The 16,386-nt window shown below is 44.5% G+C and overlaps 1 protein-coding gene across 1 annotated transcript in view; it reads left to right on the top strand.

Moving 5' to 3' along the window:
• The window catches only part of LOC124795572 (myosin light chain kinase, smooth muscle-like), a 1,044,560-nt gene that overhangs the window by 1,004,269 nt on the left and 23,905 nt on the right, over positions 1 to 16,386 (top strand). Inside the window, exon 25 of the mRNA XM_047259644.1 lies at positions 7,570 to 7,753. Within this exon, the coding sequence (XP_047115600.1) occupies positions 7,570 to 7,753 (184 nt within the window). The remainder of the gene's footprint in view (positions 1 to 7,569; positions 7,754 to 16,386) is intronic.

Below are 16,386 nucleotides of genomic sequence, written 5' to 3'. Positions count from 1 at the left end.
ACTCGTTTTCCGTGCTGCATGTCTATCCTCCTCCTCCTCCTCCTCCCCTCCGTTGAGAACCATGTCTTGTGTACAATCGGGAAACCGAAACTTGCAAAAGTATCGGAAGACTTAGGTGGATTTCATTTTTCTCTCTCTTCTTTCATGTTCTGACTTGTCCTGTCCTTCCTCCGCTTAGGCGTTTGAGGTCCCCCTTTTCGCCTTTCTTCCTCTCTGTGCACGCCTAAATGCCGGCTCACGTGTTTGAAGCTTCAAGGGCGACTGAGTAATGCATCACTCCCAGCACCCATGTCGACAGGAAGGGCTCACACGTATCCCCTGGTACAGGCCAGGCACAAGGAGGCGTGATCGCCTTAGCTGTTACCTTCCCAAATGCCGATTGATCCCCCTATCTGGATTTCGGGAGGTGTGACCTGAGGTGTGAACAATCACGAAAGGCGAGTGTGCTCCCCTCTGTGGGGGTCCCCAGAAGGAAGGAGTGTGCCATCGGAGATGCTGGCCATCATGGGGATTCACCTGCGATGAGTGCATAAACTCCATCGACGCAACCTCCGTCTAATAAACACGAATGGAATGAAACCTAAGACACGACGAACCTCAGAGTTGTACCCCGCTACCTCTTGATGTCACGCACAGGAGGTGGTCAGAAATTTCCTACAGTGAAACCCGTTCATCATTGAGAAAGGTGTGGATACAACTGTAGGCCCACTAAAGTCCAGCACTCGCCTATGCAATGGAACTTTGCCTCTAGAGACAGTGCCTTTCAAGCCCAAAAGCTGCCTAAAGCTACACTCCTTCGCGGATACCATGTTTGTCTAGAGACTCATCGAATACCGAGTTCTTCACGTGGCATTATATACAGTAGGCTGCTTGATCGTGGCTGAGGGAGGTACACAACACTATATCTCTCATCAGAGCGAAACTGCAGTACCTCGGGTTATGGAGAGGGCTGACGCACAGTTAGTGCCTACCCACACACTTCTCTCCACTTTCGATAAATTGGAGCTCCCGTCGACGATCAACACGGGTTATGAAGTCATCAATGCCAGGCCCTTCATACTGAACCCAATGTATTGCTACCAATATCAGTGTTATGACCATACTCGCGTGTCCTGAAAAACGCAGCTAAATGCGTAACTTGTGGCAAGGATGTACATGAGGGAGATTACTACACTGCTGAAGTCACTTGTGACGCAACCACAACGGAAATTTAAAAAGGAATACTCCCGAGAGAACATTTCGCGCTCTTCAAATCAGCAAACGTCTGAGTCCACGTGTGACGAACGCAAAGGTACTGAGAAGTCGAACAAAAACGTTCGCCTCCTCCTCCAACTCGGAGACCCTCTACAATAGTGACACTTCGCGACATCTCTCTGGCCGACCTCCATTTCACTGGTGCGAACCGCCAACCGATTCTCCACCCTGGAGTCAACTGCCCGTCCCAGGGATGTTAGGGCACCTCTGAAGAAATAATGGAACAGTATCCTCCGGCCTCAGAACCCTGTAGTAGCACGCAGCCGAAATCTGGCACTCAGTAGCCACCAAAGTAACTGCCCCCTTGTCAGAGAAATCTCTCTCCTCTAATAAGACTGTCCTCCAATGGAAAATTCGTGGCATCAGATCCCACAAGTCAGACTTACAGCTGCTATTGTGATAGCAATGCCCAGTTGTTTTACGCCTCCGTTGCAGTCTCTCTCCCGAGTTATACCTTCTCTCTTTGTAATATTTTCATATCTTTGTCATCTGATCCCACCACGGTAGACAAACTGCAGCTTATCGCTCAGCTCCCTCAACCCGTTTTGCTACTTGGCGACTTCAACGCCCACCATCCCATTTAGGGTTCTCTGAGAAGCTGCCAGAGAGGCTGTTTCCTGGCAGATATTCTCAAACACCTTACTCTCATTTCTCTCAACACATGAGAAATTTTTTTTTTCAGATTCCATTCGCTTTCTCAGAACTGCATCTCCCGTTCTGTAATGCACGGCTTGCCCACCGTCTAGAGAGGTCCATTCTCTGACACACATTCGAGCGACCATTTCCCGTACGTAATTCGTCTGCTAACTCATGACTGATCTGCGTGCAAGACCAACTGACAGCTTTCTAAAGCTGACTGGAGGCTGTACTCTTCACTAGCAACCATCTAAAAACATTTCCACAAGAGTGATGATCAGAAAGCGTACCTTCCGAATGTTATCCTTGCCACTTCAGGTGGTTTCACCCCCGAACGTCTTCCCTACGCGACCTGTCCCAGTCCACTGATGGACTGAAGAAAACCATGACGTGGCTCATGTGAGGAGACGCGCTTCCCGTGTCTCAGCATGCCATCCCACGAAGGAGAACTGCATTCGTTATAAACTGTTGCAAGCAAAGTGTCCTCACATTACCAGAGAGAGCAAAAAGCTATCTGGATCTCTCCTACTAGTTGTTTTAACCATTTTATTCCCTCTTCTGTTTGGCGTAACCTACGTCGGATTTCTGAAAGCAAGGTACATCTCCTGATTCCTGGTCTGACTGTAGCGAACCATGTCCTTCTAGACTGTATCGATATTTCAAACACTTTGGGTCGATGCTTTGCAGAGAACTCGAGCTCCTACCGTTATCATCCCGCCTTCCTACCTCGGAAACGAGCGGAGGCGGCGCAGGAGATATGTTTCCCCTCTCAGAACCACGAATGCTACGATACTGTTTTTACTATGAGGCAGCTCGAACATGCTATCACCTCGTCACAATCCTCCGCCCCAGTACCGAACTATATTCACATTCAGGTGTAACAGTATCTATCTCTTGACAGAAAACACTTTCACCTTCATACGTATTCTCAAGTGTGCACGGACAGCGCCTTCTTCTGAAGTTGGCGCGAAGCCACTGTAATCCAAATACCCAAACTTGGTAAGAACAACCCTCTTCCACTAAGGTACTACCCAATTTTCTTCACCAGCAGTGTCTGCAAGGTGACTGAACTCATGATCAGTGGTCGGCTGGCATGATGGCTTGAGTCTCGGAATTTTCTAAAAAATGCACGCTGTGAATTTCATAAGCACCACTCTGCAGATCTCGTGATCCTGTAAACCCCAAATGCCGGGATGGTTCCTTTCAAAGGGCACGGCCGACTTCCTTCCCCGTCCTTCCCTAATCCGATGAGACCGAAGACCTCGCTGTCTGGTCTCCTTCCCCAAAACAACCAACCAACCTACCTGTAAACCCAATTTTCTGCGGAAATGCCAGGCTGCAGCTGTGTTTTTTGATTTAGAGAAGGCTTAAGATACCTGCTGGAGGATGTACATCCTGTGTACATTGCACACGTGGGGTAAGGCCACCTGTCCCATTTTATATAGGAGTTTTTAAAAGGCCAGATTTTCAAGGTACGTGTGGCTTCAGCGTTGTTGAATATTCTTGCCACACCAGCCAACCCTGTCATGGAGTGTCTGTCACCAGCATCTCTCGCTCTTTCCGTCGATGTGTCTGCGATCTACTGCAGCTCTCAACGGACCTGTTTACCTGAGCGACGACTTCAGCGATGTCTCGACAGTTTTTACTAGTGGATCACCTACAACAGCTTCCACTTTTTCACAAAAAACCTGTGAGTTTCTTCCACCATCTTTACAGCCCGATCCTGTCGCTCTTTCGTTTGTCGGAACCACGAAACTCTTGGTCACGCTCGATAGGAAACTCAGTTGGTCCTCAGCAGCACACTGTACCTGATCTAAATATCCAACGTGTTTTAACGGTACTTCATGGGGACCGGATGAGATAATCTTCGTCCACTTATACCAATCCCTTGTCCGATCCAAAATGGACTTTGGGCGTCATCTGCACCACCATCTATTCTACACCATCTCAACGGTCCACCATCGAGGCATATTTTCGGCCACTGCAGCTTTCTACACTAGCCCAGTTACGAGTCTCTATGCAGGCACTGCCGAACTATTGCTGTCATACCAGCGTGAAGTTCTCCTCAGCAGAGACGTGTGACGTCTGTCCTCTATGCCCAACCATGTATCCTGTGCATCCTTGACTGCCAACACGGGGTAAGGGCAACTTTGTTGCTGCCTTCCAGAGTTTGCTTTCATATACTGCGTCGGAAGCTGAACCTTAAGTTACCTGCCACGTTCCCGATGTGTGAGAGTTCACCACCACCTTGGCTTGATGCGGAGGTCCGCGTTCATGTTGGACTTAGTTCGCTTCCCAAGGACACTATTCTAGATTCGACTTACTGCTTTAAGTTCATCGAACTTTTTACGCAACTTGGAGACAGCACCTTCGTCTACACTGAGAACTCTAAGACTGACCATGGTGTCGGATGTGTTTTTGTCATTGGCGACAAACATTTGAGATACCACCTTCTAGAACAGTGCACGATTTTTACTGCAGATCATTCCCCCTTCTATCAGTCCAGCCAGTACATCTGATGACACAGGCCTTTCAATTGAGGATTATGTTTTGAGTCACTTAGTACCGTCTAAAGACTGTGTGCGCTATACACATTCCACTCCTTAGTTCAAAGACTACAAGAAAGCCTCCACTCGCTCGGTGATGATGAAACCAACCATGATGATTGTGTGTACCCCTGGTCATGTCGGAGCGCGATCGAATAAAGCTGCCAAGGCTGCACTCTGACTTTTAACTGTTCCGCCACTTTGGATGATCTCTGTTGCCATACATACGAACACTACGTCACTCTGAAATGAAAACAGGTCTTTCTGTATGGGGAAATTAAAACACCTTCCAACGGCTTGGACGACTTCCTCTGCCACTCTCGACGCGAGTAGATACTTTCAGCTAGGCTGCATAGTGGGTACTGTTGTTTCAGTCACCGTCATTTGTAAAGTGGACACTCGACACCACTCTGTGCTTACTGCTACCAACCATTGTGTGTGCCCATTTTTCTGACGCAATGCCAATTCTACAACCGTTTACGTTTCAATGAATGTTTGCCATCTGAATTATCAGATACAGCACGAGCTGTAGACTGCGTTTTACTTTTTATTCGTCGTAGTAGCAAGGCGAAGGAAATTTAATTTTCAACCGTTTGAGCGACGTCCTCAAAGAGGTAGTGTTTAGCTGTCCATCTACTCCAGTCGATTAGGCTCACAGTATCACAAACTTCAAATTCGTTCAGTAATTGGCTATTTTAAGTTCTGACATGGGCGCTTATGACCCCAGATGTTTTGCGCACTAAGGCGACAAAAAAAGCCTTCACTTAACTTGTGTAGTCGATGCCCACGCTTTGTTTCTCCCTGCTATTTGTACGATGCGGTTGATTCTAGATATGAACTAATATTGTAGTCAAAGCCAGTACGTTTTAACGTTTCGTGAACTACACAGCTACACATATATCCATATTATGAGCTAAATGTCGTACTTCTCATGAGGCTCATACGTTGCCAAAATATGACTGGAAATTACTAAGATTATTACGTGGCACTTCCTCACATTTACCACATAAAGCCTTCTTCAGATGCTTATTGTGTTGTTACGGTGGATCCCAGGACTAATAGTGTGTTCCCCCTTCCCTCCCCTCCCCTCCCCTCCCCCCCCCCCCCCCCCCCCCTCAAAATTGAGTGTCGGGTGGCGTGCACTGCTGTTTAAATTTTCATTCGTTTTTCTCTTAATTCCGTCGTTTCATCAATTGTTAAACTTAGCCACACGAATGCTCCATACTCGCTTAAAATCCACATTAAAATGTTTCTCTCTATAATTCATTTTTACAGCATTGTAACAATTTGTGATAAATATTAAAAATATAATTATGGATGCTGTATACAGTTAAATTTTATTTCTTGGCAAATAACAGATATTTAACGGAATATCTCAGTCTCTTTGTTCTGCTACTTCCCTCACCACGCTAATTTACTCTTGAATTGTCACATTCTTATCAGGGCTATATCACCTCCAGAAATTATCCACACTATTACCACTGTATTCTTCTCGTAACACTCACTGGTTTGGGAAGAGGACATTTTTTATAATAAATCACTGTTCCAAAACCATGTAGCACGCGACTAAACAGGAAAGGTCAAGACCCAGACTTCTCCCTATTTGGGTCTTAAAGAGTTGAAAAAAACTTGATAGATATCGCGCTTTATGAGATTACTTACAGTCGAGAAAGCAGTACAAATATTAGTTTCCGAACGAAAATACGAAATTTATTAGAAAAATTGAAAAACAAATGTTGTAAATGGGTACTGTAAAAGGCTAAAAATACTGTGCGTAGAAATCAGTGCCTGGAAATTGACACATCTAAAATAAGATTGTGGCATCAGATAAAGGGACCTAAGGTGCAACCGTATATGTGGTCAAATTATCCATCCACCAATCACCATGTAGGACCCTTTCTTGCCTTGATACTGGCAAGTGTAATAGGAAAGGATTTAGTACACCAAAGGTATGGAGTTCCATGGTATTGAATGGGCTACACGCCCTACAGAGACTGTTCCGCATGTGATGCATTCCGCTAGTAAGCATCCCACATGTGAGACTAAGCTCAGGCGTTACGACGGAGACAACCACATCGTTATTTTAGCTCATACAACCATCCAGCACGTGAAACTGGATTATTTTTTTCTTGCAGAATAGGCCAATTAGTGAAAAAAATTGCATGATCGCTATGTTAGAGTTATGACGCTTTTGGTCACTGTTAGCTATTGAATATTTCCACTTAAGTGGAAATATTTGGAGTAGGTATTAAAATCCATGGAGAAGAAATAAAAACTTTGAGGTTCGCCGATGACATTGTAATTCTGTCAGAGACAGCAAAGAACTTGGAAGAGCAGTTGAATGGAATGGACAGTGTCTTGAAAGGAGTGTATAAGATGAACATCAACAAAAGCAAAACGAGGATAATGGAATGTAGTCTAATTAAGTCGGGTGATGCTGAGGGTATTAGATTAGGAAATGAGACACTTAAAGTAGTAAAGGAGTTTTGCTATTTGGGGAGCAAAATAACTGATGATGGACGAAGTAGAGAGGATATAAAATGTAGACTGGCAATGGCAAGGAAAGCGTTTCTGAAGAAGAGAAATTTGTCAACATCGAGTATAGATATAAGTGTCAGGAAGTTATTTCTGGAAGTATTTGTATGGAGTGTAGCCATGTATGGAAGTGAAACATGAACGGTAAATAGTTTGGACAAGAAGAGAATAGAAGCTTTTGAAATGTGGTGCTACAGAAGAATGCTGAAGATTAGATGGGTAGATGACATAACTAATGATGAGGTATTGAATAGAATTGTGGAGAAGAGAAGTTTGTGGCACAACTTGACCAGAAGAAGGGACCGGTTGGTAGGACATGTTCTGAGGCATCAAGGGATCACCTATTTAGTATTGGAGGGCAGCGTGGAGGGTAAAACTCATAGGGGGAGACAAAGAGATGAATAGACTAAGCAGATTCAGAAGGATGTAGGTTGCAGTAGGTACTGGGAGATGAAGAAGCTTGCACAGGATAGAGTAGCATGGAGAGCTGCATCAAATCAGTCTCAGGACTGAAGACCACAACAACCACAACAAGTGAATATTGCTTAACAACCTGTGTAGATAGCCCTGAATCACCAAGGTAACTGGTGTGTTGCAGGGCCGCCTGACCCACCCAAGGGCCGCCCCAGTGTGTGTGCGGTGAGTGGCGGTCCGGACTGCCACGGCGCATGCGCACTCGTCGCGTGGTCGAGCGCGCCCTACGACGGCGGATGCATCGTCACCGGCTACAGCGTAGAGATGCGTCGCGCAGACGAAGACCACTGGACCACCGTCGCTGACAGGTGAGTGACGTATTTAAAATGAGAAATACTGAACCTGCCGACACCACCACCCGTTGTTTTGAACTATGACTGTTTCAAAACGGCGGACATAAAACATTCATCGAAATCAAATATACGCCATAACAAAAATTATTCTCATAATCGCATATTCGTTGGCTTCAACTCACAACCAAAACTGACATTTCAACCTAACCTAGGCCTTGGGGTGCATCGCAGTCTGTCATCGCAAGCTACATCGCAAAAAATCCTGCCCTAATCTGTTCAATCCAATACCTAAAATGGTCCCAGGGTCGTAACTAAGCTTGTGCAATACACTGCCCCGAGGTTCCCGATGATTGCGGGCCCAGGATCCCAAAAGAAACGAAATACAGGATACAGTAAAATGAAAAAATAATAAAATAGATCAGTCAGGTGAAATCTTGGCTTTGGAGAACATTCTGTCGCAAAAATCTGAATCATCTGGTCAGCTTTAGCTAGCAAACGACGCTGTATTCGTAAACGAAAGAAGACGGGACACAGAAATGTTATATGTGAAGGAAGTTGAAATTGAGCACACCAATAAATTTAAACAATGAAAATATTCTTTGTACACTATATTGAAAACTAAGATTTGGTGGAGACTGGTAACAAGTCAATATCAGTGTGAACACGTACACAATCTTTGGACTTCTATCGAATAACCTACTTTCATTAATGAAGTGGTTAAACCAAACTGGAAGAGAACAATGTGCAGACCCCACTAAAGCCATGTTTTTACATTAAAAATCACTTTCGCATCCACGCCCTCAAATATCAAACACTACACTACTTGCACTTTAAAATGATAAAATCAATGTCAGTGTCATAACCTGTATGCCACCAAGCATACAACAACACAGGCGTATACTTTGGAGGGGAAAATTGATTGTAAATCAGAGTGATGTTTAATAATGAAATAACGATCTTGTATCTTCACTTGTGGTTTGGCCCATTGTCTTCTTTCAAAATCAGCAATCCGTCTAATATAGAGCTCATATTGCCGAAAGAAATAAACATAAAGAGGTTGGCAATATTTTGTTGCTTTCAGTGGCAATGTCTTCACCATAACATCTTTGTTTGGAAAGCTTTCGTCTAGATGACTTGACCAGAAATCACAAAGCAATGGGCTCTTTTCACTTGTTACATGTTCGCCAAGAACTGAATTTAGAAAACATTTCATGTGTTCTCGGTTTCCACTTTTGCTTGCCTCCACAGGAGTATTTCGTGGGCAGGTTGCTTAAAGTTTCTTTGAAACATTTGCGCAGAAAGTGCCTTGTGCCTGTTGAAAACAGACGTACAACTTATTTGCTAGTCTTGTTTCCTTCATTAATAAAGGCACATCAGTTGTGTAGTTGATAGAGCTATGTACAGACTGCAACACACTAGCTGCAGCTTTCTCTGCTCTGTGAGACAGTGCTGAGGATGAAGACATTTCATACTTAAACTGACTCCGGTCACTGTTCCAAACATTTCCTTTCTCCTCTCCCTGCTATATTATAAACATGTTCATTTGCTCCACAAACTTTTGTGCGTTCTGACATACACTATTATTGTCTTCTATGTCCTTACGTGTGACAAATGTATTAATATGCCTGGATGCCATATTAGGCATTAAGACTGTCGATAAGATATCGAAGCTTTGCAATTGTCCAGGCCAACCATTTCAAACGCTTCTAGTGCCCACATTTAAGGACGCCAGTAGTGAACTGTAGATCCAAACGACCTTGCTCTATCAAATTCCGATATTACATGCTCTTTTGTAGTTGGTAACTGCCTTTGAAACGAGTTCCTGCTCGCTTTTTGCTCGGTACATAATTCAGAATTAGTCTGCAATTTGATTTACTTTTAATGCATTTATACCACTCATTAGTTTGCTATAGGAATTGAAGCCACTATTGTAAGTCTACGTAAATGTTCTATAGATGTTCTGTAGTACGCTGTCATCAATATCTTGTAATACACCGGGCGTCGGCAGTTTGAGTGGAAACAGTTCGTACTCACTTTGAGTGGACTGTTTCTGTTACTTTGGAGACGAACGTCGTGTCCTGCTTAAACTTGCCACCTTCAGGTTCTGTCCTCCAAAATCGGTACATCTGTCCAACGTAACGTCATGTGTTTGGGTCATCTTCATTATATTTCTGAATTATTATGTTTTATATCAGCAAACTCTATCATCGATCCTGATTTCATTTCCATATTCAGCACGTCGCAATTTTCACTGGAGATGGGATTTGTGGCTCCCTGTCCGACAAGGATGACGAACTACATAGCTCGTCACCTGTTTCAGTATCGCTTTCACTTGTTAAGCACATATCATCATTGTACTTATGTACATTGTCCGCACAGTCGAGCGTATACGACCCCACATATTTCGCTGACTCATCTTGCAGAAATGCTATGTCGTCTGCCTTTCTTTCTCACTCTGCGGAATTCCTTGGGTTCCTTTCTGCCGAAATGTCAATGTAGCACTGTTGTTACTCGTCAACTAACCAGTTCAATTACGCTCCGTAGCATCATTGCGAGGCCAGTGTCCGTCTCATTAACTGCTACGTACCGCTCACCTGCTCTGAGGTACCTGCCATCAAAGAATCAGGCGACAACTACTTGTCGAAGCTTTCAACATGAGTGAAACATGAACCATTCAGTTTAAATTATGCAAGAAACGAATTAAAACGGCAGAGAGGCTCCTCAACGACCTTCGCGAGGACGAGAGGCTGACCATAACTTGACTTAAAATTACATATTTTTATACAATGATTCACATCATTTATTCGCAGCTAAATACCTTGTTTCAAGGAGGGAAGTATGTTACAGACGAATATGGAACAATATAACCTATTTTCATATCTGCCCCCTCTTTCAAAGATATTAAGTGTACCATGTACTGTTAAGTTTTTAAATAGCTTTTCTTATATTATTTCCCTTCTGCTTCCAGCGAACTAATGTAGACAAGAATTTAAATCTATCCTGATGTAGCTACCAGAACCCACTACTGTTGCAGAAGCTAAGCGTTCTTTCTCCGTTCTGCAGTGAGTCAGGAATGGTTCTCTGGTTTGGAAATACTATCAATAAGGGAAAGGTGACGCGAATGGTCGCAGGCTTGTTTTAATGGCGAAAAACTATAACAGGAATGTTGAAACGTTCTTCAGCTCCTATACGAGGTGTGGCTAGAAAAAAACCGGACTAGTACTGGTGAAACAATAAAACGAATGCAATAAGGCTGAAAGTCGCGTGGCCTGTCACGTGACTCTCGCTCCGCCTACTGCTCGAGTTTCATCTGCCTCCTGCACTCAGTCTGCCCGTGGCGTCTGTTTTAAGTAGTTGACGTTTTGTCTGTGCGTCGGAAAATGTTGAGTGTACAGAAAGAACAGCGTGTTAACATCAAATTTTGTTTCAAACTAGGAAAATCTGCAAGTGAAACGTTCGTAATGTTACAACAAGTGTACGGCGATGATTGTTTATCGCGAACACAAGTGTTTGAGTGGTTTAAACGATTTAAAGATGGCCGCGAAGACACCAGTGATGACACTCGCACTGGCAGACCATTGTCAGCAAAAACTGATGCAAACATTGAAAAAATCGGTAAACTTGTTCGACAAGATCGCCGTTTAACAATCAGAGCAGTGTCTGAGTTAACAGGAGTTGACAAGGAAAGTGTTAGGCAGATTCTTCATGAAAGTTTCAACATGAACAAAGTGTGTTCAAAAATGGTTCCAAAGTGTCTCACAATTGAACAGAAGGAACGCCGAAGAATGATTTGTTCTGACATCCTGGAAAACATTGAAAGTGATCCCACCTTCTTACAAAATGTTATTACTTGCGATGAATCGTGGTGTTTTACTTACGATCCCGAAACTAAACGCCAATCGATGCATTGGAAAACTCCTGGTTCTCCACGACAAAAAAAAGCACGAATGTCAAAATCGAAATTCAAGGCAATGGTTGTTTTTTTTTTTTTTTGACATCAAAGGGATTGTGCACATTGATTGGGTACCAGAGGGACAAACAGTGAATCAGCATTACTACATTAGCGTCCTGGCTACCCTACGTGAGCGAGTACGGAGAAAACGGAACGATTTGTGGAGAAAAAAGTCATGGATCCTTCACCAAGACAATGCCCCAGCTCACAGTGCGTTGTCAGTGAAGACGTTTTTGGCAAAACACAACATTCCCATCTTAGATCATCCACCCTATTCACCTGATTTGGCCCCCTGTGACTTTTTTCTTTTCCCTAAAGTCAAGTCAGCTTTGAAAGGAACTAGATTTGAGACTGTTGAAGCAGTAAAAGAAAAAGCGACGGAAGTAATGTATGGACTTACCGAAAATGATCTGCAGCATTGCTATGAACAGTGGAAAATTCGTATGGAGCGGTGTAGAGACCGAGGAGGAGAGTACATTGAAGGAGATAACATGAAATTGTAAATAATTGTAAATGTTTTTTCCAGCATCAGTCCGGTTTTTTTCTAGCCGCACCTCGTATGTCCATCCTGCATAGAGTGAACAGATAAAAATATGGAAATAGCAGTTTGCACTTATCCCTGCCGCGTTTCACGTGCTTTACAGTGATTCGCAGAGTATAGATGTAGATGTTATGCAGAAAATGAAAAAGCACAATCGCTAAAAACGGAACCCGTAGTCTCAGACGATCAACTTGTGTCTGTATTGCTGTAAAGAACGGAAAGACGTCGCAAGTTGAAATTTACGTGAAATACTAAAGTCTACGGTCTCTTGTAAGAGTAAAAATTTTAAGCACTAATGCAACCCAAGTATACAGTCATTTCTTCATACTCTCAAACTCTCACCAAACCCTATGGGGTACTTCCCACTGACCCAGTCATGACCCTTGGAAAGAAGCAAGATTTCACAGTACAAGTAAAGAAAAGAAAGCTGAAAACAGTTAATGTGTAATCATAATCATTTCAAGGATTAGGCTGTTGCCTGTTCCGAATTCACAAACAAAATCATTTCCCGCCTTTTCGACGTCTTCTTACTGACGGCACCTTCATATCCCTGCAGCAGGGTTTGCGTGCTTTGCCGAAGTCTAGAGCCGGGCCGACGGTAGTGCAGCTACACGTACGATCACCGTAGCCGGAGTGGTCTCGACTGAGCAGCCAGTGTGTGTAGGGGCGAGGTGAAGCCAGTTTCCCTAAGGGAGACAACCCCGACAGGAAATCTGGAAGGTCGCGACGCCTCGAATCGGCACTGGCAACCAAGACCCATCACGCGACTTAACCAGCGCAGCACCAGTAATGCAGCCAGGGGTTGAACCCACAAACAGCCTCGGATACAGGACTGGACCAACTGCTGACAACCGGAAAAACTCATGCGTAATTACATGACAAAATTTGTCATTACAGATTCGCATTGCATTCGTTATCTGTCAATGTCAGGAACTGCTAGAGAGATTTTGATCTGGCTTTCAGTAATACGTCTGCATTTACGAGGAAAGTAGAATGTCTGTGTGTGTGTGTGTAATTTATAAATATTTATTTTAATTGGCTGAGCTACAATAAAGTGATGTATCTTGCCGATGTGAAAAAGATGTCTTGCCATCTAGCCATTTTGTCCCTGTCCATCTGTTAAGACACTCTTTCGCAGAAGCACATAGAGGTATCAATTTAAAGGTTTCTCATACACTAAGGACTATGATCGCCAAGTTTCCAACTGTAAGCCAGTGGAATAAAGGTACTGTCATACTCGCAAACTCGCTCATCAATACTTACAGATCTGTATATATAACATTGTAGGGACCCCTCAGAGCGTAGGTACTGTTCGCACTTGTCCGGTTTTCCTAAAATAATAGACAATTATGCACATAAAACAACGAGGAATAACTCATTTAAATAAACTAATGAAAGTTTTGGTTGAATGTAAATGGTCTGAGTAAAGGAGACCACTTACTACACAGCAGCGGGAGTAGTTTTCGTGTGGCCCTGATGTCGATGTCTGAAGACCTCTGCTAGTCACTGAGCGTTCTGCTATACTTATCTAAAAACGAAGTAAGAAAGGTAAGAATTTAGTTCACTAAGAAAGTAAATTTCATTAGTTTACATCTATAAATGGAAGTTCAAATTTATATACTTCTTTGAAATTAACTGTCCATTCTTCTTCTGGTTTTCTGTACAGTATTTGATATTTCATTTGCTGTGACGTAACCCAGTTTTTTCACTAACTGATTTGGGGCTTTATTCTGAAGATAAGAAATTGCTTTACTAGTTAAATAATCTCAAAAGAAACGGCTTGGTGGTGTTCTTTCATGTGTGGCTAAATTAGGGAAAATTTAAGGTTATGCCAGGTGGTTATAATTAAACTTCCCCTATTTAACACGGAAACTAATTATTGTACGAGTACCAAACTTGGTAGCATTAATGTCCAGAGTACGGCATACGTGATTTTCACGCGTCATAGCGCCGCCGTCCAGTTCAAACTATGGCCGACCAGGAGCCGTGATCAGTCACCGTGACTCAGTCTCACACACCTGATCAGTCGCAGTGCACTTACTGACATGTCAACATGAGCTCGGACAAACGGAGCAGCGCATTATTGGTGAAGCGCTATTGTCAAAACAACAGTAATGCTGCAGCTGCACTTAGAGAATATCGCCGGATGAAACGAGTACAGAACGATCCTCTTTCTCCACCTGCTGTGCAGAGCACGAAGAAGTTCGAATCAACTGGAGAAGTGGGCGTCGTTCCGGGAAGAGGTGGCCGACCGATTGCACCACAGGTGGTTGATGAAATCGCCGTCGCTATGGCAGACAACGCTGCACGGAATTCCCGATTGTCAGGCAGTGCGCGTTGTGTTCCACGACAGTTGAACATCCTGTGGTCCACTGTACGGAAAGGTGCTTCGAATCATTCTCAGATGGTATCTGTACAAGATCATCCATACCGTAAAACAGCCTGCAGCACGGGACGCACTACGACGTGTTGATTTCGGTGTCCACTTTGTTGTGAGGAGGACTGAAATTGATGAGGACCAGTTGGACCATCCTATCGACAAACACCTCATTTTCCTGACAGGAGAGGTGAACACACAGAACTGCTGAGTGTGGAGCTCTTCACCTCCAGTCACTGTGCATGAATTTCCTGTGTGGTGCAAGTGTCACCGTATGGTGTGGCTTCACAGCTACATTCACCATTGGCACATTCTTTTTTTGAACTCGTTGGCGCTCAAGGACCAAAGACGTGCAGTGTGACTGGTCAGCATCACTGCAATGTGCTTTGCCAGCATGTCATACCCGCCCTACCGGGCATTCTCCGCACCATGCATACATGGGGCCTTCGCGGTCGCCTCTCTTTTTATTCGTTCCTTTTTAATGGATCGACAGTTCAGGGTACGTGTGGGTTCTGTCGGACACCTTTCTCCAGGAGAATGGGGTGCCACAGGGCTCAGTTTTGAGCGTCGCTCTCTTCGCCATAGCGATCAATCCAATAATGGATTACCTCCCAGCTGATGTATCAGGCTCCCTTTTCGTGGACGATGTTACCATCTATTGCAGCGCGCAGCGTACATGTTTCCTGGAGCGCTGTCTTCAGCGTTCTCTTGACCATCTTTACTCCTGGAGTGTCGCCAATGGCTTCCGTTTTTCTGCCGAGAAGACGGTCTGTATTAACTTCTGGCGCTACAAAGAGTTTCTCCCACCGTCCTTACGACTCGGTCCCGTTGCTCTCCCATTCGTGGAGACGACAAAATTTTTGGTCTTACATTTGACAGGAAACTTAGCTGGTCTCCACATGTCTTATTTGGCTGCCCGTTGTACCCGTTCTCTAAATGTCCTACGTGTTCTCAGTGGTATGTCGTGGGGAGCGGATCGAACCGTCCTACTTCGCCTATATCGGTCGATCGTCCGCTCAAAGCTGGATTATGGGAGCTTCATATACTCCTCTACACGGGCGTCCATCTTACGCCGCCTCAACTCCATACAACATCGGGGTTTACGACTTGCGATCGGAGCATTTTATACTAGTCCCGTCGGGAGTCTTCATGCTGAAGCCGGTGAATTGCTACTGCCCTACCGGCGCGATATACTGCTTTGTCGGTATGCCTGTCGGCTACTGTCAATGCCCGACCACCCGTCTTATCGTTCCTTTTTTGACGACTCTCTCGACCGTCAATACGGGTTGTATGTCTCTGCCCTGCTACCCCCTGGAGTTCGCTTCCGTTGCCTCCTTCAACACCTTGATTTTTCACTCCCTGCAACCTTTAAAGTGGGCGAGAGCCACACGCCACCTTGGCTCCAGTCTCAGGTTCGCGTTCACCTTGACCTCAGCTCGCTCCCAAAGGAGGTTACCTCCAGTTCGGTATACCGCTCCCGTTTTGTCGAACTTCGTTCGAAGTTCATTAATATGACCTTCATTTATAAGATGGCTCTAAGACCAATGACTGGGTCGGTTGTTCTTTTATTGTCGGGGCACAACGTTTCAAATACCGGCTCCATGGCCATTGTTCGGTCTTCACTGCTGAGCTCTTTGCCCTCTACCAGGCTGTTCTTTACATCTGCCGCCACCAACATTCTGCTTATGTCATCTGCTCCGATTCCCTGAGCGCCATCCAGAGCCTCAGTGATCCGTATCCGGTTCACCCTTTCGTGCAGCGGATCCAACGCTCTCTTC

The sequence above is a fragment of the Schistocerca piceifrons genome, chromosome 4 (genome assembly GCF_021461385.2).
Source record: "Schistocerca piceifrons isolate TAMUIC-IGC-003096 chromosome 4, iqSchPice1.1, whole genome shotgun sequence".
In the NCBI taxonomy this organism is placed as follows: Eukaryota; Metazoa; Arthropoda; class Insecta; order Orthoptera; family Acrididae; genus Schistocerca; species Schistocerca piceifrons.
Note: the sequence above shows the minus strand (reverse complement) of the source record. Positions and strands in the feature narration are given on the sequence as shown.